This window comes from Ambystoma mexicanum, chromosome 12, assembly GCF_040938575.1.
Source record: "Ambystoma mexicanum isolate Mex_15411 chromosome 12, UKY_AmexF1_1, whole genome shotgun sequence".
Lineage (NCBI taxonomy): Eukaryota > Metazoa > Chordata > Amphibia > Caudata > Ambystomatidae > Ambystoma > Ambystoma mexicanum.
The window spans coordinates 577,285,265-577,306,965 of record NC_090936.1 but is presented as its reverse complement, the minus strand read 5'-3'; the positions used below and the strand labels follow the sequence as shown (position 1 = coordinate 577,306,965).

Here is a 21,701-nt window from a genome sequence, read left to right as displayed (position 1 = left end):
GACTATGGAGCGACCATCTCATCATCCCATTCATGATCAGTCTACCAACTCAAGTCCGCATCCAGCCCCCCAGGCTCACAACCGTCACATAAAGAAACTGGAAAACCATCAAAGCAAGCAACCTTCTCGAACAACTGGAGATGACCAAACCCTCAACTACAGAACTGGAGCTGGCCGACATAGATGGAAAAGCGGAGCTACTGCACAAATGGATTGCTGACACAATTGAAAACATCGCCCCGGAAAAACCATTCACCCCCTCAAAAAAAAAAAGCAACGGCAAAATGGTTCACCCCACTACTAACCACAATGAAAAAGTACACCAAGAAGATGGAACTGGAATGGAGGAAAGAATACAACCTAGACAAGAAATTCTTTTTGCAAAAAAAATCTGTGCATACAAGAAGGAAACACAAAAGGCTAAGAGAAGGCATTATATGATGACAGAATCACCAATGCCACAAACAGACAAAAAGAAATGTTCAACATCATTAAAGAAATGAGAAACCCACCTGGCTTTGACAACACTCCAAACCCCTCAGAGAAACTTTGCAACGACTTGGTAGACCACTTCAAGAACAAAATCAACGACATCCGACAAATCATACAAAACAGACCAACCAACCACAACATTCAACATACCGGACCTAACACAGAGCCACAGCACAAACTCCAAAACTTTCCTGAAATATCAGCAGAGGCATTCATCTTGCTGGTAAAACACAGCAAGAAAGCAGATCACCCATGGACCCCAGCCCCCCTGACATCTACAAATCAATCCGAGTGCAAGGAACACCGTCAGAATACTACAGAAACCTCCTAAATCTCTCACTCGCAACAGGAACTGTACCAAGGTCCTTCAAATCAGCATATATCAAACCGCTTTTAAAAAACACAAGTGGCGACGTGGAAGACCTCTCCAACTACAGACTGATTTCAAACATTTCCTACTCGGCAAAACTCCTTGAAACTTATGTATACAAATTAACCCAAGAACATGTAGAAAAACACCACCTGCTAGACCAAGCACAAGTTGGTTTCAGACCCGCAAGAGGAACAGAAACAGAACTACTATCCATCTGGGACGACCTAAAAACAAATGTAGACACCAACACAACCTTAGCTCTGATCCTACTCGACCTCTCCGTAGCCTTTGACACAGTTAGCCATGACACCCAAATCAAAAGACTGGAAGACATAGGCATAACGGACATGGCACTACTCTGCATTAAATCATTCCTACCGGACAGAACAGAGACTGTATGGATAAAACCCTACAAATCCACCCCACGGGCTAACGAGTCTGGAGTACGACAAGGGTTCTCACTATCACCACTGCACTTCAACATCTACCAGACTCCAGTAATCAGAATCTTCAAAAAATACAAAATCACATTCTACAACTATGCAGACGACACTCAAATCATCTACAAAAACGAAGACACAAAAGCCGATCACTCATGCCTACTTGAGTGTCTAAAAGAAGTCTTCAACTGGATGAACGCCAACAACTTGAAAATCAACCCAGGAAAGACAGAAATTATGATTATATCGAAAAACCAAGAAAACAACACCTACTTCCCGTGGCCAACGGAAATGGGAACCGCACCAGCACCATCTAAGGTAGTAAAAAATCTGGGAGTCCTGATGGACAACTCCCTAACCTTAGAACCTCAAATAAATGCAATCAAGAAATGCTTATTCCTCCATCACACAACAAGAAGAATCTTACAATTCCACTCCTTCACCCACAAAACACTCACAATCGTTGCAATCATTATGTCAAGAATCGACTACGCAAACAGCCTCTATCTCAGGATGCCAGAATACCTCCTGAAGAAACTACAACACATCCAAAATACAGCAGCCAGACTCCTCCACAAACTATCCAGAAGAGACCACATCACTCCAGCACTAAAAACACTGCAATGGCTCCCAGTCAAACATTGCATCACCTTCAAAACAATGTGCATAACGCACAGGGCAATCAGCGGACAGGGAGCTGAATTCCTACAAAAGAAAATAACAATCTACAAGCCGAGACTCCTCAGATCAAGCAATGAAATCCGCCAGGAACAAAAACCATACCTTAAGAAAAAACTAGGGGTCTCCTCCTTCTCCCACCTAGCCAAATAAACCTGGAATAACATCCCGAAAGAAATAAGAAACACCAAAGACCACCTACAATTCAGAAAACTACTATACACCTGGCTCTTCAACATCACAGATTCAAATTGAAAGAACTAAACACTGAAACGGGAAACACAAATAACAGGATGACAGAATTGAGGATGACACTGACAAACATCCAGAACTGACTAAGGGAAACTACTACTATAACAAGAGAGACGATGCGAGGCCGAATAGGACACAAGTGATCCCCCATGCGGACCTAATCAGCATCCCTTGCCAAATCCAGCCAACAACCTCACCGGTTCCATTATCGGTACCAGGTATCATATTTGAATAGAGTTGTGTGAATGTTAGCAGTTGCCACACTTGAACTAAGTTATTGACATTGGCATGGGCCAAGCCCGGATGTTGTGAATGATGACACGTGCTGCACCTGGATGTTAATGCAAGCGTTGGCATGTGCCACGCTTTCAAGGGGCTGTGAACGGTAGCCTGAATGAGCAGCTGGATAAAACGATGAATGTCGACCACTGCCACATATGGATGGAGTAGCGCTGGCTGACCGATGCCGCTTACCGAATGGGTTGGGAATGATATCCAGGCCAGATTTGGATGGACTCACAAACGCCTGCTTGCCCCGCATACAGACAGGTCGGACGGAGGTGGCCGGGGCCGAACTTGGACAAGGTTATGAAGGTGAGTGGACGTTGCTTGCGGAAGGGACTGTGAGTGTCGGCCGGTCCCAGATCTCGATGGAGATGCAGAGATGTCCGCGTGCCCCACCTGGAGAGAATATGAAAGTTTAGCGCCTTGCTTCCAGACAGGAATGCCAATTAACCAATCCACTAACAATTTCACCCCTCTGCATACACCTCTCAAACACTAACCAAACACAACCACAAGCCTGTAACAGAACAATCCGCACAAACTTCACTACACCGCAGCAAAAGAAACCACACATAGACTTGTACAACAGCACACTATGACTACTGACCGAAAAACACCCCAAGCCCAGCCAACGGAGTTAACCAAGTTGAGGCCGCCAACAGCACATCACTGCTCTCTTGCACTTTTCCAGCTTATTCCCAGTAACTCACCCCCCCCCCCTTTTTTTCAGAGCTGCCAGAGCGCCAAGGGACCACTCCGGTAGTGATAGTGCACGGTACAAATATCCTTTAACATTAACATAAACATATACCCAAAGCTGCTCACACTGCCTGTCAGTGGGACACAACCTCACCACACTGTCTGACAATGTTAATTTGGAGAGGAAGCAAGCAGAGAGGCTGGGGCGGGCAAGTAAAGGGCCGATAGAAGCACATCTGCAGTGGGTATGAAGAAGCATGTAGGCACAGGAGGAGGAAACATTATGCAGTGGCAAATATAGGCAGGTGAAATTAAACATGTGTAGCCAGTGGCAAGTAAGTGCAAACCACTCATTGGCAGGTATTGACAAACAGGGTCAGAAAGGGTACAGCGGTGCAGGGCAGGTACAGCTTGACAGGCAGCAGCATGAATGGACAGGTAGGAAGTTGGGAAAGTAAAGCAGAGGCGGGTCCTGGCAGGCAAAAGCAGTTGTGGCCAAGCACAGGTGGACAACAGAAGATAGAAGCAGTCGATTGAAGTGTGAAGGAATGGTTGGGAGCAGTGCTCCACTATGTTTATTCTGTTCTGTTTATCATTCCTCTACCTTTTATGACCATATTCACAATTCTGTATAGAGGAGTTGCCCATGCATGTCCCTGTGCAAGAGTAAAGTTGTAGAAGGAGCCTTAGTTACTAGTCACTTAGACTATTGCAATGCCCAGGCTGCAACACCTTGTCACATGTAGCACTATGCTTCCACCTAGCACTGAAATCTCTTCACTGGCTCCCAGTGGCGGCAAGGATCAAGTTCAAGAACCTTTACATCGTCCACAAGGCTTTCTGGGCTCTGGGACCGCACTACCTCCAACTCTCTCTTTCTAAACATCTCCCTTCTCGAGCTCTCCGCTCATCCACCTCCAACTTTCTGAAGGTCAGTTGCTTTTCCAAACAGAGAGTTGGGGGCAGATCTCTTTCTACGGCTGGGGCTTCCGTCTGGAACAGCCTCCCTGCCTCTCTGAAACTTGAGAAGAACCCCTCTGGTTCCTGGAGCAACTCAAGACCTTCTTCTTTGCTTCCGATTTCTCTCTTCCTCTCCCATGCTGATGTCCCGACTGCTCCACGCACTGGTCACCTGGCCACCCTCTGAACTTGGGCCCAAGTCCCTGCATGTCCAGTTGCACCTTGCACTGCCTCTTGGCTCCCCCAGCACTTAAGGGTCTGTATCTCTAACCCTACAGTCCCCTCTCTCTGCACTTATGAGCCACCCGTTGGCTGCACTTTCTATTACGTGCACTGAGCCACCCGTTGGCTGTACTTTCTATTACGTGCACTGAGCCACCCGTTGGCTGCACTTTCTATTACGTGCACTGAGCACCCGCTGGCTGCACTTTCTATTACGTGCACTGAGCCACCCGTTGGCTGCACTTTCTATTACGTGCACTGAGCACCCGCTGGCTGCACTTTTTGATTACCTGCACTACTCCATCCCTCTCCCGCCAACCTCCCTTTTGGCACTTCTCCCCATCCACTTCCCTGCACTTGTGTGATCTGAACGACACAAGGCCTAGTAAGATCGTTGTTTTGTCCTCCCTCTGTTTCTCCCTCCTTGTCTTGTCACGCCTAGAAACACTTGTGTGCAGCCGCGTTATAAATGCCATATCATATCATATCACCTACCCTCTCCTGTCCCGAGACCCCACTTCCACTACTTTTTTTCAGTACACTTCTACCACTGGTCAGGGCAAAAAGGAAAATACAGAAGTAGGCAGCGAATAAGAAAGAGCGACGCAGTGTGCGGGCAAAGGCGTGCAGGGAAACGAAGCACACGATAGCAGGCACGCACGTGCATAGAAAGGCAGGCACGCACGTGCACAGAAAGGCACCTATGGAAACGGAGCCGGCCGATGCCGAGTTTTGATAGGCAGGTAGTAGTAGACGGAGGCAGGCAGACCAGAAGCAGTCGGTGTTAATGTGCTGTGCACACACTGTCAAGTGCAAGCAGTGACAGGCGAGAGAAATGAGGGGCAGTGCGCGGACACCACGGGGCAGGCAAGTGGCGCGGGACGGGGTACACGGAGGGAAAAGCAGGAGCGGGCAGAGAAATACGAGCTGCCAGCCCCCCCGTGTGTACAAAGTAAAGCTGTCACTTCCCCGGAGCACTGCAGGGGTTAACTGCTCCTTGAAGGGGTGTGAGGGAGAAGGGGAGGTGGTAACGGGGGGATGAGAGGCTAAGATGTTACATTCAAGGGAGGGGTGTGTCTTCAGACACTGCACATAGGTCTTGGGCCAGGCCAGGGGCGCGCACACGCTTCTACAGCACAGAGCTCAAGCGACAGAGCGAAGTCCAGTCCCTTCTGCAGGTCCCTGCCCGAGACAGTGGAGTGGAGCAGACTTCCAGATCCCATTGGAAACTCGGCGATTACTTGTCGGTACCCAGAGGATAAACTGGGGCAGCGGAGGAACCGCGAGCAGCAGGAGGAAGCAAGTGGGGCCACCCCATGGGATAGCGGAACAGCGAGCGAGGCTTTGCAGGGGTTTCTGGCTGGAGAATCCCCCACCCAGCCTGGACTGGTAGGAGCCCGCGAGACACACACAGAAGGCTGCCTTGATTTCGGACATTCCCCCAGGACAGCACTCCCCGCGTTGGGAGAAGGTCGGGATGAGCGCTCCGCTGTACCTGGACACGCTGCAAACCATGAGCGCCCTCCCGGAGCTGAGGCTGGAGTTTGGCGACGATTCAGACTACAACTATGGGGACAGTGACAAGATGAACGAGACGGACTGTGGCTACGAGGACTGGGCGCCCACCCACATCCTCATGCCCATAATCTACCTGCTGGTCTTCCTCCTGGGCATCTCCGGCAACGGCCTGGTCCTGTGGACCATCTACCGCAACACGGAGAAGCGGCGCTCGGCGGACACCTTCATCGCCAGCCTGGCGCTGGCCGACCTGGCATTTGTGGTGACACTGCCCCTCTGGGCCATCTATGCCGCCCTGGGCTACCACTGGCCCTTCGGCTCCATGGCCTGCAAGCTCAGCAGCTACCTGGTCTCCCTGAACATGTATGCCAGCGTCTTCTGCCTGACCTGCCTCAGCTTCGACCGCTACCTGGCCATCGTCCACTCGCTGACCAATGGGCGCCTGCGCTCGCGCATCAGTGGCCTGGTGGCCACGGCCATCCTCTGGGTCCTGGCCACTGTCCTGGCCCTGCCCGCCCTCGTGTTCCGCGGCACGGGCCAGGGACAGGAAAACCCGGACAGAACCAGCTGCCTGATGGACTACTCTGGCGTTTCCAACAAGGCCACCGAGCTCTACTGGGTGGCCGGCCTGAGCATCTCGTCCACCCTCCTGGGCTTCGTGGTGCCCTTCGCCGTCATGCTGACCTGCTACGCCTTCATCGGCCGCACCATCTCCAGCCACTTCCAGCGGCAGCGCCACGAAGGCCTGCGCAAGCGTCGGCTGCTCAGCATCATCACCACGCTGGTGGTCTGCTTCGCGGCCTGCTGGCTGCCCTTCCACCTGGTCAAGACCGTCTACCTGCTCATGGACCTGGACGTGCTGCCCTGGTCGTGCGGCTTCCACGCCTTCCTGAGCAACATCCACCCGTACACCACCTGCGTGGCCTATGTCAACAGCTGCCTGAACCCCTTCCTGTACGCCTTCTTCGACACCCGCTTCCGGGAGCAGTGCCTGGCCATCCTCTCGTGCGGCAAGCTGCTCCCGCTGCACGGGGGCCGGCCCGGCTCGCGCCTCGACGACAAGTCGGGCAGCGTCTCGTCGGGCAGCCACGCGGGCAAGCAGTCCGGGGAGACCAAGGTGCCCCCGGCCACCCCGACGGAGGAGATCCTCATCCCCTGCAAGATGTGAGCCCGCCCCGCAACCAAAGAAGCAGGTAGGAGTCCGTGCGAATGGGCGCCTTTGCTGGCTTTCTGGAAATGTGTTATTACCTCCTCGCCACAGTCCCTCGCATGGAGGAAGGACTGTGAGGAGGAAGACCTGCCCGGGTGCAACACATGCATTGGAAGAATACGTTGTTTGCTCTACGGCAAGCTCTACCCTAATCCAAATACCACTCAAAATTGCACTCACTGTTCTATCAAATGCTTAGCAGCCTTCCAGGACCATGCCGATGTTGTCCTATAACGCTATAACGTGTAGTAGTAATGCTATGAAGAAGTGCAGAACTGGTCTACACATACTAGCCATGCAGTAATGAAGGGAGGGCCCTGCCCTATAATAGTCAATGAAGTGCCAGAGCTGGGTTATTCAGGTCAATGTAGACCCGCAGAGGTTTGGCAAGTCAGTTGAGAAGTGTTTCCACTGCCTTTTCAAATGTACGGCACCAGGGCTGTAAGTGGGCTGGGGCTAGCCAGGGCTCAGTCCTGACAGTCTTCAAATATTACCCTTGAGCAGGGGCTCTCCGATCTGACTCCCTGAACCACATTGCTTGTCTGCAGTAATGTAAATAAAAAGATGAGTAGCAATAATGCTCTTCACCTGTAGATGTCACTATCAGCCATTTGGAATTAGGTTGTTTTCAAAGATGGAATCGAAATTATAAGAACACACTATATGTGATTTATCCAACACATTGATTAAACTATTGTCATTACAGTGATTGTCATTAGTACATAAGAATCATGGACTTCTTTCATAATCCCCTCTCCCCCTTGTCTTGATGCGCCTTGAAACACTTTTGCTGTATAGTGCGCCTTACAAGTGACCAATAAATACATAAATAAATGAGTTAAATGATAGCATCAGATGAGTATTAAACCAATCGCATTCACTGGAGATGTGGGCAGCAAGCTGTCCACACACTCGCCCAGTAACAGAGCTCCTAAACTCATCTCTCTGCCTCCTAGTCATACGTTTCTAAACCATGTGCTCTGTTCCTCTCCGTTCCACATCAGCTGTAGTACTTGCCCAAATCTTTGAGTGTCCCCTACCCCCCCACCCCCGCCAGTGCACGCCGTTCATTGGAATTTGAGAAATCTTCCCTTTCATTCCCTCCAGACTCCCAAGTGCACGCCGTTCATTGGAATTTTAGTAATCTTCCTTTTCATTGTAGCACATTGGCCTCATTACAAGCCTGGCGGTCCTAAAATAAGGGTGCCGTTAGCAACGTACTGGAACCCTTTCCGGACCGCCAGACTACGAGAATGCCTGCTGGGGCTCCCGGTAGCTGGGAGCACCGGCCCCTGCAGGCATGGTTTTCACGGAAGCACTGGCAACGGTGCCTGTGCTTCTGTGTCCCCGTTCCCATTGAGTCCTATGGGGCTCCACGGGAATGGGGACTTACAGTTCCCGTCACCTGACATCCTGGACTGCCGGGACTTGTAATATCCCGGTAGCACTGGGATATCAGGCGCTGGGTTTCCGTCGACCTCGTAATGAGGCCCAATTGTGTCCAAGTTAAGACGTTGAAAAAAATAATGAAACATCGACATCCAGTGGTAGACAAATGATCCTAGAAACAAGTATTACAAGGTGTAAGTAAGGGTGCTTCTTTACATCCAACCCTTATTCCCCCATCACAGGAGGTTTTTATAGCAGATTTTAGATTTCAGAGGAGGTTCTTATGGCTAAACCTTGTTACTAGAGGGGGCTCTTATCACAGGTTCTTGTAGAAGATGGGCTTAAAACAATTTCGTGTTAGGTCCTCATAACTGTTTCTTGAGACCAGTGGATGCCCAAATATCAGAGTTTTATGTTATCGGATGCGGTCCATGTACAAGATTAACACCCGGGGTGTGGGGGCACAGCCAATCAGGTTCCTTGGTTCACGGGCTGATAATCCCAATTTTAACCTGTGCTCCATGGAACCCGTTGGCTGCCTCCGCCTCCCCGCTCTGCCATCTTCTACACACCCACCCTTTCTCTTTTGAAAAAAAATCATCCCAACCCCACTTACATGATTGTGGCAGTAGCGTTGCCAGCTGCTACCGCAGCCGCTTCACTGCATCTCTCTTTTCCGGCCACCATGGTAATGGAAGAGGGGTTCCGGAGCCTCACCTTCTACAACCATGGCGGCCATCTTGGCAAAGTGTTTTCATTCATTGAACAAAGCAGGGTTCTAATGGAGTTTTTAACCCCTACCACGGGCTATACCGGGGGTAACGTCCCAGAGTCCTCGTTAACTGCCCTCGCTTTGCTGGGGCCCTAACTCAGGCTGCCGGGTCATATTATTCTTACCAGGAAAGGCTCTAATGAAAGGTGCTTGGTATCGGAGGAGGTTCTAATGGCAGCTTCTTCTTAACTTAGATGGTTCTAATGAACCGTTATTTTTGTATCAGGGAAGGTGTTAATGATAAGTTCTTCAGAGGACGTTATAGTTGTTATCAGGAGAGGTTCTAATGACAGAGTTTCTTCTTAACAGCGGTGGTTCTAATGAACAAGGTTATTTTTGATCAGAGAGGCGTTAAATGCCAGACTCTTCAGAGGAGGTTCTGTTCGTCACCAGGAGAGGTTCCCATGAAAGACACTTCTTTTATTAAATGGGACTCTAATGAGGGAGGTTCTTGTTCTAAGATTAGGTTCCAGAGGTAGGTGTTCTCTTTATCAGAGGAGATTCTAAGGTCTGGTTCTTCAGCAGAGTTCAGGTTTTGATGCACAAGTGTTTCGTTATCAGGAAGGTCTAAGGAGAAAGGCTGTTGTAATCATATGAGGTACTAACAACAGTTTCTAATTATCAAAGGAGGGACCAATGGCGTGTTCTTTAGAGGGGGTTATGGTTAAGGGGAGCTGCTCTAATGACAAAGGGTTTTTGTTACCCGAGGGGGCTCTAATGAGTGAGGTTCTTGCAGGGCTTTAAGTGGGGTAAGAAATGGAGGGGGAGCCCGCGGGGGCGGGAGGGTCCTCATTTGGGTGTGTGGCTTGTAGGATGAGCGTGACCTTTAAATGTACACAAACTATAGTAAGGTATGCAACCATTTTATATATTTGTATGCATAGCTTACTATGGCTTGTGTAATATGCAAGCCATCTTTTATAAACATAGAAATATGTAACAAATTTCTATGTTTATAAAAGATGGCTTGCATAGTATACAAACCATATTAAGGTACGTACATAAATATATAAATGCTTACATTTATATATTTGTGTGCTTTACTATGGTTTGTGTACTTCAAGGTGGCTTGAAAAGTACCCAAACCATAGTAAGGTATGCACACACATATATAGCATTTGTATATTTGTATGCATACCTTATGGTTTGTGTACTTTCCAAGCCATATTTATTAAACATTTCTATGTTTATAAAAGATTGCTTGAAAAGTGCACAATTCCATCCATCTTTTATAAAGCTTTTCCGACGGACAAAACCTGAGGCAACTTTGTCCGTCAGCAAAGCTTTATAAAAGATGGTTTGAATTGTGCACTTTTCAAGCCATCTTTTATAAACCTCGAAATATGTCGAGGAGTCCCCAGGTTTGCTGAGGGATAAATTGTGGCTGGCTGGTACTTCTGTCAGCTTGCCTGACCTAATGGCGGGCGCATCACCCATTGTGGCTGCAGGCGCGATGGAATAATGCACCCCGCCAATGTTGTGGTGGGACCGGGGGACCCCGGCAGGGCCCCAGCTCAACCCCACTTTTAGGAGACTGCCGGGGACCAGCCCCGGCCCACTTAAAGCACTGGGTTCTTGCTAACAGGTGTGGCTCTAAAAGCAGTGGTTCCTATTTTCAGCAGAGGTTCTGAAGACACATGCTATCAGAGCGATTTTTGTTACCAGAGGAGGTTCTAAAGACAGTTGCTATTATAATTTGATAAGGTTTTGATGGCATGCTCTTGTCAGAGAAGTTCCCTCCCTAGAGGGCATTCTGGTCACAGGTGTAACAGAGGAAACAAACCACTTCAGAAAAAAAGAAGAAAATGCCTTTCTCATGTCTGTACAAACTCTAGAGCTGTCCGGGGGTCACAGTATGCATGTGTTTTTTCCTATCCTTATATTACTAGTTCCACCCTTAAGAAGTCCAGCTACAGCAACGAGTAAACTGAAACATTGTCTATTGCTTAGCAGAGTTCCCTGCATTAGTGTCATTCTTCACATGCTTGTGTTTTATGTTAGTAGGGACTTATAACTGTGGATGTGCTACACTACAGAGACCACCCAAAACCCACTTACCATCTTCTTTTTCTCTTCCACACTCCCACACCCCCTACTCACCACACACGCCCAGAGGGCTACTAGCGAACCAACCAACAGCAACAAGCAAACTGCACATCCCTCTCTAACTAAGTTACAAACCAAATAACACCAGACATCAAACCACACAAACACAGGCCGCCGCCCATCCGGATGCAACAAGCCCCAGTGCACAAAACAAAGCACCCCCAGAAACCTCACACGCCCAGACGCCAGTTTCCCCTGCTTCTGCACTCGTCAACCGAGGAGCACAACCTCTATTCCATCCCTCTCTCCCTCACTAACCAACCCCACCCACTTTAATTTCCAGGTACATGAGAGCGCCTGAAGACCATGGAAATGGCAACGGTGCACGGTATAGATCAACATATCATAACATACACCGTCACACCACACGCCTGATTGTATCTCCACACATGGTTGTGTTTGCCTTTATGCTTTGAGGGGTAGCATTGTGTAATACCCATAGCCACCCATGCAGTCATATTCTGCCACAAAGAATCCTTAAATATAATGCTTTTTAAGCACACACTGATATCACCCATTCATTCCTGCTATCCCCCCCTGACCCCCATTACTCAAACCTCCACCTGGTGTATCCTGCTGCTTAAGATCGCCTTTACTGTCACCAAGGGAATAGCAGGGGAATAAATAAAGTCTCATTTCAAACACGCACACCCTCAATGCACTTTACAGGTCCTACTACTGGGCATCACTGGTGCTCCTGCTGTTTTCCCCTCAGCATGTGCGCCATACACGCCCCCACCCTAACACCGAGTCCATTTGCCCTTCGCATGCATGTCTGGAACTCCCCCCACTTACGGCTTGCACAGTGTGCCTTGTTGACAACAGTGTGTGATCATCTCGTGCCCATTTGTCTCTTTCTATAGATCTAACCCCACGTCTCTTTCTGCAGATTACCGGCCCCCCACTGCCAGCCCAGCTGAATCAGCACAGACGGATCACGGGCCCTCGTTATCCGGCCACAGGCACTATAAACCGGACTCCAGCTGGACCCCCATCGTGCCAGACAGTGGACCCACGCCCTGCAGGACACTGTGCCGCCACGTGACCGAACCAGGACCAAGCTGGGCTTGCCAGCCTGGATGCCAGACTCCAATGCCACGTGGCACCTGAAACTCACAGAGAGCCCACGTCTTTCCCTAGACTGAACGCAGGTGCCCTTTCACCCTGCCACCGCTAGGGAATACCCTGGTGAAACCTGGACCCCGGCAGTGCTGTAAAGGGGGACCCTGTGGACGGACCCATCTGAGGCTGAGAACTACAGGGGTTCATGAACCAGTCCGCCCCACAATCCAGTCCTGGATTTTGCACTAAGAAGGGAGGGGGCGGGGGAGGGGGGGGGGGGGTGGGCCTGAGTGGGGTACAGGGGGATGGGGTGGCCCGAAGCGTATGTCTCTTTCTTGATGCCACTGGACACATTCACGCCCACTCACAATGGAAACTTCAATGACAGACCTGCACCCCTCCACCCAGGGCATCTGACAGGCCAGTAGGGCTGGGGCGACGTCTGCCACATTAGTCTGTTTCCTGTTCCACTCCCTCCACTGCCACACTACACTCCTCCAGTGTCGCTTCGAAAAGGAGTGCCATCATCACAACTGGCATGTAGTGCCCACCGTTCTGCAAAGAGGCCCATGACTGGATGAGTATGAAACCTGCACTACCTTAACTCATCGGCGAGATGAACAGCGGTGAAGAAAGCCTGCACTGCAGTGAACACTTCTCTCCCAAGCCCTTCAGAAGCACACCAAATCCTTAAACGTAGTAGATTAAGGGCCAAGGACGGGATGTTCTTGGCGGGCGCTGTAAAGGACCAATCGCACGTTGAATTAAAAAAGGGGAGAAGTAGAGAGTGGCCTTCAAACCCACCCAGAACTGTTGCGCAGGGGCACAGACAATTTACACTGAAATACCAAAGATGTGTCTCTTACCGCCCGTCCTTTCTCACGTACTTGCTATCTTTCTCTTCTTTCCTTTCAATCGGCCCTTTCTTCCCTTTCAATCTTTCTTTTCAGTTTTCCTCTCTTTCATTCGTTATTTTCTTTCGATCCTCCCTTTCTTTGTCCACCTACATTCTCTCAAATTTCTCCCTCTCGACCTCCACTTCAAGATCTCCTCACACATCCTTGCAAATGACGCCTAACTGTGCAGGAATGTATGGCTGGCCTGAGCAAACATGACTTCAGCATGACCCTAAAGAGAAAGGAGAAGGGGGGTGGGGGTGAGGTAGTGAGGCAAATGGAGGCCCTGAAATGTGTGTCTTGTTAAAAGATCACGAGCACACTTCCAGTGCGAGCTCCAGGACCCCCACTCCCCCAGTGCTCTGTTGCACATGGACAGAGGGCGAATGCCCTAACTGATAGGTGCCTGGTGCTCGTCCTAGGTTCCTAGTTGTGATGGAGGCGTTTTTCAGACTGGCACACCACCCTATACCCTCTCCTTATGATGATGTCAATGGTTTCTAGCATAACGCCATGCTGTTGGTGCTAGTATTCAGAGTGACGCAGTGACCGTGTGCTCGTAAGTCATCACGTCCAGAAAGCTGCCACCACAGTGACCACCTCCGCCTGTGCAGTATACGAGGACTGAAAAACACCTCCCTCCCCAGTCTCGGCCGGCCCCTTTGCACTGTCAGATTCCCTCTTACATGACTCAGCACTCTGCACCTGTCAGTGCCTTACACACGTCAGTATGAACTGGTTCTCGAATCCAATGTTCATTCCCTCCCAAGCGAGCGCGAGCCAACGCAGTACTCTGATTGGCCATTGTTTGTCACGGGACTAACGGACGTCCTCTCCCTCCACGAAAGCCTCAGCTCGTGCGACACTCTGCCCACCGGGTGACATAGAGTGGGTGAGAAAGTCATGCACGATAGAAGCCTTGAACTCTGTGGCCCCAGACAGCCACGCACCCACGAACACACCCCACAGACCAAAGCTGTAAATAGGACGCCGTTTCCAGCCCTCTCGCATCTCCCCTAAGAATTCTGTAAATATTGTCTTGTGCTGATCTTTTTTGTTCGTTTATTTTCCTTTTTGATTGGCATGTTTGAATGGAAAGAGATACTATGAAATGTATGTTTTTATAAAAGCGTCAAATAAAATTAAAAAAAGAAGTACAAATATGAACATTCTGTGCCTGCTTGGTAACGTTGTATTTTTATTTTTGATATTGCTCAAACCTAGCACCATGGAGATGTTTTACAGGGGATATTTGTATTAGTAGGAACACCTCGACCGTGAGGGGATGTACGGAGGGCAGTATCTGCTGGTAAGGAACTTATTTTGGTGCTAATATAGCGACTGACATGCTCATGTTCAACTTCTTTTCAGTGATTGGGGACAGCGGCGTGTCCCGACTCTTTTGACTGGGGTGGCCCAAGTGGGGCATTGACTTATGCAGGGGTGGGATGAAGTACGAACGCACAAACAGATAATTATTGTTTAGTATAAGGGGTTGGCACCTGGGCTGGGCAATCAGATTCCAGGGGTAGCATGTGCCACCCTAGGCCACTCCCTGGACACGCCTCTGATAGGTGACCCTGCATGGTTAAGATAGTGCCAATAACAACAGCGTGCATCAGTAAACTACACCCGGAAACCGCAACGCCACAAGGTCTGCTCTTGGGTCCTGTTCATTACACAGAAGAGCTGAGGGGACCCCACACTATCTCAATGGATTCAACTTGTAGGTTTCCACCCGAGTGCAGTGCCTTGTGCCTGCTCTCGCGGTAGCCTTCTGAGAATCAACGGCAGGCGCCACTTGTCATAAAACTGCCCTTCAGCCACAGTTACCTACTTGTGTAAGAAGCGTTGGAAAAGCCAAAAGTTTTGATTTTTTGCAATTGTGAACTACATTTTACATTTATATGCCTTTGGGTCAGACTCAAAAAGAGCAGGCCCAACTCAAAGAACATGCCAGCGGAAGGGCCAGTCATCAGGTGACTACTATAATACACATCTGCTGCCTGATTAAAAACGTCTAACGTTTTACATTTTACCTGGACAGCTGAGGCATGAAGCCTGCTGTTTACACACTGTTAAGATGGATTTACTCTGACCTGGTGGACAGAATTTTAGGAGGCCACCCTAGTTTAGTGGAACAGAGGAACCTTCTGGACAAGTCAGACCAATCAAGGTAGGTTGGTGGGCAGTTAAGACTAGGTTTCAGGAGGGGTGAGAGTGTTCGGAAGCCCACAATGAGCACACAGAACGAGTCACAGAATACTCTTCGAACATTGTTTATCAAAAAGATATATACCTTTTATTATAGGCCTTATAATCAAACACATATAACCACAGAATTACCACACAAGCGTATCACTGTTTAACATATATACAATCACTTTTAGCCTAATGCAAGATGGGGGGAAAACACATCCCCAACCTGTAACAGAAGGGGGGGTTGACACAATTATTGCATTGGGCAGACTTCAGAGTCCAATCCCTAACTTAAGCAGTCAGACCATACGAAGTGGGGAGCCTTCTGCTCAAAAGCACAGCAGTGCGTTACAACGCGCGGCCGTGCGCAAAGAGCAAAAATGGTACCTCTTCAGGAAGGGACTTGAGGTGATGAAGAATAAAGTCCTAATATTCGAGGAGGGTCTGCCCTTGCAGGCAGAGTGACTTTCGAGGTTCGGAAATGGCTAGGGAGCGCAGTCTATCCGAGCCAAAGTGAGAATCGTTTAAGGAATCCTTGTGCATAAAAGTACAATGGATGTGCCAGGGGCCACCAGTAAGTTAAGCAAGTACTCACTACCCCTTGGCACACCCCGTGCCAAACTTCGCCAGTTCAGTCAATGTCGCTGGTAGGCTTAAACCCTGCCGCTGCTCGTCGTTCCGGCTCTCAGGGGCTGCGGGACAGGACGGTCGTCCGTTGTGGGACAGTAGCCTTTACTCCGCTCATGAAGGGAGGACGAAGAAAATTCTGGGGCAGCAGGACTCAGGGGAGCAGGCAGGTAAGACACCCACAGCGATCGACACCACAGCGTAGTGACAGGGGGACCGCACATGCTCGTGGTGTGGGGCACTCTCTTAATTCGTGACCAAGAGGAGCTAGGCCTTTGATATTTGGCAGGAGAGGGCCGAGGACCACAAGCTAGCGATTCCCAAAGTTTCGAGTCGCAACTCGGGCGGCGGCGCTCCTTTGCAATATCCCGCAGTTGAGCTGGTCCGTTCACTGGACGGTCCAGGAGCACTTCTGAGAAGGCTCTTTTGGCAGGAAATCAGGAGGTGTCGAGAGTAGTTGTTCCCACTACTCCAAAGGTTCGAAGCGCCCTTGCCGGCCTTCTAAGATCGATGACAAAGCAGGGGTCAGACAGGACAGCAGCAGGTTCAGGGTGCCAAACCTTCCACTGTGTCTCCGGCGGGTCAACGGGTCTGCTTCGGCTTACAGGATACTTGGCTCCTTTCGTAGTTCGGCATGAACCATGGTAGATCGACCTGGAATGGATGCAGAGCCACTTCTCTTATCCAAAAATCGAGCTGTGCTTGGATTTGGACAGCCAATGGAACGTCTGCTCTCTTGCATGCACTCCAGGCGTTACCCAATCACGGCCCACATTGGTCTTAGTAATTCAGGCACAGCAGACATCCTGGCACAAGTAGTGTGGATTGGGACCAGGTAGTCCCAACCCTCTTCCTGGGCAATAGCACACGTGACATGTAGGAGCCCGTGACCGATGCAGTTTTTGCGAGAGCCTGCATGCACAAATAAGGAAGTCCGTCAGCTCGACCTGGGGAAGTTTAAGGGGAAGACGGCCAAAGGACAGAACAAAAGACTTTGTGGCACGGCCATTTTCGGCACCGGCCACCGTCAGGGACCAAACGCGGTATAGTATGATAAAAAGAAGTAAAAATACCAGTAAAGTAAACTGCTGCTACCAGTTCTTCCTAGGCCTACTTATCTCACCACCAAAATTCCTTAGAGGGTGTCTAGGGCTATAAAATGAAAATACTCCTGCGCGCGGTACAGTAAGGTACTTGGGGCACAAATAAAAAGTTATGAAGAAATGGAAACTAAGTCAAAGACTAAGGAAAACATAGTTTCCCAGTACTGACAGTCTGACTGACAAATCAGTTTCCCCATAACAAATAAGCAAAAGTCCACTGGAAAAATTCAGGTTAGGTCATCCAAACAAAAGCAAAAAGTCTGGGTGTGCATAATATGGAGCGCAAATTGCACTTAGAGAAGTTTTTCCTAACACACAGCCCGAGTTGGAGGGCCATACAAATCCTTTGTTGGCTGTACAATACAGTATGTCATCACCTTTAATGTTACAACACCCAAATACCCAGGCTTATAAAGACTGTACAACAGAACAGTGTAGCAACATTCCATTTACTGCAGCGCCAAAAAGTAGCACCATACCATTCCAAAATACAATACAAACAGGATATGAGACCACATGTAGAAGAACGAGTACTGCTTGGTAACTATCATTTGCAGCAAAAGGGACTATTGCCCAGTACTAAGACCACCACCAATTTACCTTCCTTGCCCATGCAGAGAGGGTATCAACTTTCAAGTAAACATGCTGATAATAACTGCTCTAAGGAAGCTGTGCTAGTGTAAAGGATAGGCCTGTCTCTGGCTGAGAAACATTTGAGCAGCAATAGGGCCTCGGCATTTTACATAGGACAACAGAAGCAGCTCTTGTATTCAGCGCTTGCCTGCAAGTGTCATGCTTAATAGCAGAGTTTAGGTTCCAGGCATGCCTCAAACCCCCCAACCAAGTGAGACCCTCAGTTGTGAAATGTAGACTATCATGAGCAGATCCATAGGCAGGTCTTGGGGGTGTTTGTTTCAGTATAACCAAGTGAAATTCTCGTAGATGGCAACATAAGTTATCCGTCCAGCATCTAGCAATCTTACAAACACTCAATGCAGCCTTTACATTTTAAATGGCCTTCCCTCGTGCCATTTCCAGCCAGCGTGGTAGCACACCCCAGAGAAAGGGGTAGAGAGCGAGCAAGCAAGAGAGAGAAGACAAGGAGGGGTGTATTGAAGGAGAAAAGTAGACAAGATGGAAGATGTGATACAGATGGGATATGAGAGGGAGACTGCAGGTCTGCAACGGACCAAGAGAATGTGCTTGAGCAATGGAGAGACTTAGGAGTAGGATGGAGACTGGACTAGCATGAAGGAAGAAGATAAACTAGGATGAGGATTCAGGAAAAGCATGAGGAAAGAGACACGAGACGAGGTATTGGGAAGAGGGTTGAGGAAATATGAGGAATCAGGAAGAGGAACTAGGGCAAGGTAGAGGACTAGGATGGGAAGGGGGTTAACGAAGATCCAGAGAGACTAGGGTGATGGACAAACAAGGAAGAGGGTCTAGGACGAGAACAGCGACTAGGATGAAGATGAGGAAGGGAGACATGGATGAGGAAGAGGGCCTAGGACGAAGGGCAAGGCGGACGAAGATGGAGTAAAATGAGGAAGAAGGGCTAGCATGAGAATGAGGAAGAGGAAGAAAGTCTATTACGTGAAAGAGAGAGTATGATGAGCAAGACAGCGGTAATAGGACGAGGAAGACAAGAACTAGAACGAGAAAGAAGAAAAGGGGACTTGGATAACAGACAGGATGTAGTAAGATGAGGAAGTAGGACACGGTAGAGGACTCAGGGTAAGGGGCTAGGACATGGTACAGGAAGAGAGCCTAGTACAGGGGTCTGAATCTGTGGCTCTCCAGATGTTTTGGGCTACAGATCTCATGATACCTCACCAATGTCTGTGGTGGCTAGGGCTGATGGGAGTTGTAGTCCAAAACATCGGCAGAGCCAAAGATTGCAGAACCCTGGCAAGGAACATGGAAGAGGAGGTAGGACGAGTCAGATGACCTGTTATGACGAAGATGATGGAGGACTACAATGAGTACGTGGAAAAGGGTGACTAGGATGAGGAAAAGGGACTATGAAAATATAGATTGACCAAGAAGAGTAAGAGAATGAGATACTAAGGCAGTGGCACTTTGTATACTCAGCCCCCTCCCCCACACAGCCCCCCCAAAAAAATATTGTTTCTGGTCCCCACAGAAACTATAACTGCTGTGTTCTAATACAAACTGTCACCGTAATCCGAGTCTTTCAGACTCCCTGTGCGCCCTAGTGAGACCAGCCCCACAGTTAAGGCCACTGGATTAGGGCAAGGAGGAAACACAAGGAAGAGTGACATGGATAAGGAAATGTAACTAGGAAGCGGGACTATGAAGAAGAGTAAGGGGGATAGGATGAGGAAAAGGAAGCGGTAAGAGGAAGACTGATGAGGAAGGAGGTGAACACAGAAGAGGAAAAGCGAGTATGAGGAAGTGGAAGAGAGCGGTGGACTAGGACGACGTAGAGAGAAGAAGAGGGACTAGGAAGGGGAAGAAGGGCTCAGAGGAGGAAAAGAAAGGGGTTACAGAAGGGGGAAGAGGGACTAACACCAGGCGCGCAACGTCATTGAGCTGACCAGGCTGAAGCCCCCCCCCATCCAAATGTTAGCTGAGGGGCTGGTTTTTCAATGCCCTTTAACAGTTCAAAGGACCAGGAACATGCTTCGGGCGCATTTTGTTTCTTCTGGGGCAAATCTACCATCTGCTCGGATGATCAAGCACTGCCCGTTTCCCACACGCACAGCACACTTGAGACACACAGGCTGCATCCCTGGCTCTGCAGCCAGTGCCATAATGAACTCGACCACACATTTCTTTTGTCATCAGCAGCATAGCCTTTCTTATGCATGATGGTGAATTTCCAACTGAAAGACCACCAGTCACCTTGCAAATCTGTGACAATTAAATCAAGCAACACAATAAAGCACCCTTTGAACATGTGTTCATACCCACAACGTCTAATAGCTTGATTTGCTAAAAAGTAAAGTATGCTTTGATATCCTTAGTTGAATGTCCTTAAAACCATACATAACAACACGCTGGAGGTTTGTGCCGAATCTCCAAATCTAAGTGAGTTTATGAAACAACTTATTTTATTGTTTGTCTTAAAGTGCAGAAAATAAAGTGGGTAAATAGATATTTTGCCTTTTGCATCTTATAGTTTTCCATTCAGGATGTGGAAAATAAAGGTACACTGATATTATTTTGGCCCAACATGCTGCTATAAGGATTTACATGTGGTCATGATGCTTTACTATGCAATTTGTGTATTTTGCAAGTAAAATCTATATGACAGCATTGTTGTAGGTCTTGACACCCAAAACTTAAATATCTGTTCCAAGTAAAGCGTGGAAGAAGGTGGCCATGCCCAAATTGCAGAGTGTGTTAAAATCCCTGATTCGCTGTTTAGCGTAAGTGTGTAATCCCGGGCAAATAATGTAATCTCACCCTGACTTCAACTGCAAAAATAGGAGTGCTTATATACGTTTACACCCTTACAATGGGACAGTTTTAATAAGTGTAGGGACAAATTGGTGTACCCTTGTGCTCCTCTGCTAGTGGCTTCAATACTGTCACATAGAATTACATTATTGCTTCACTGGCCCTCCCCAGTCTCGTGACACTTGATTTGACAGGCAGACATAGTCTCACCAGCCAGTCAGTGCACCAGAGATTCTAGTATAGCGGACTGTGGTAGAACCAACCATTTTCTCCCCTGTTGCTCCCAGCCACTGAAGTTGTCTGGGTCATTCAGTGTACTGCCCCACACTCTGCAATGTCCTGTTATGCTATGATAATGAGTCTTTCATTGCACACCATCTGCCATTTTCATACTTTCTAGGACCTTCAGGATCTGCAAGAAGTGGGTGTTTTCAGACTTAAAGGAGAGAGTTAACTGATTGTAACATTGAAGCTGCACTAGAATAGTCTCATTAGAATGCGTAATGAAGTTAGATGCCTCTACACAAGTAAGTTTGCCACTCCTCCACCTTCTCTGAAGTTAGCCCCTCTCCCAACATTTGAAGGGTTAGTCGCCGCCTACATTTTAGCCTAGGTGCACTCCTCTATGTGCACACTTGCATTTTGTTAGGCAGAGAGGTAAGGGAAGCCTTTCCCCGAAACTAGCAGCGTTGAAGTTTTACTGTGTTTGTTCAGAAAAATGTACTTGAACAAATGCAGTAAAACTTTAAAGCTGATACTTTCAAGAAAGATTATGTCGCCTCTCTGCATATTGCTCTTTAAAATATACTATTTGATAGTTGATCCCCACACCAGACCATGGGGAGGAGGGGTAGAACCATTGGGGGCAGAGCCTTCAAGTTTGTCCCACCTATTTTCTGAAGTGACCCTTCCCATCACCACTAAGCCTCCCCACCGAAAAGTAGGTTTTGTTGCGCCCCTGACTAGCACTGTGACTCAAACTCAATGAATTA

At 48.8% G+C, this 21,701-nt stretch overlaps 1 protein-coding gene across 1 annotated transcript; it reads left to right on the top strand.

The window, feature by feature from the left end:
• Positions 1–5,475: 5,475 nt before the first annotated feature.
• APLNR (apelin receptor) lies at positions 5,476–12,717 on the top strand. The gene is made up of 2 exons (XM_069628911.1): positions 5,476–7,112; positions 12,286–12,717. The coding sequence occupies exon 1, from the start codon at positions 5,879–5,881 to the stop codon at positions 7,085–7,087; it is 1,209 nt and encodes a 402-aa protein (XP_069485012.1). The 5' UTR covers positions 5,476–5,878; the 3' UTR covers positions 7,088–7,112; positions 12,286–12,717.
• The last annotated feature ends 8,984 nt before the right edge of the window (positions 12,718–21,701 follow it).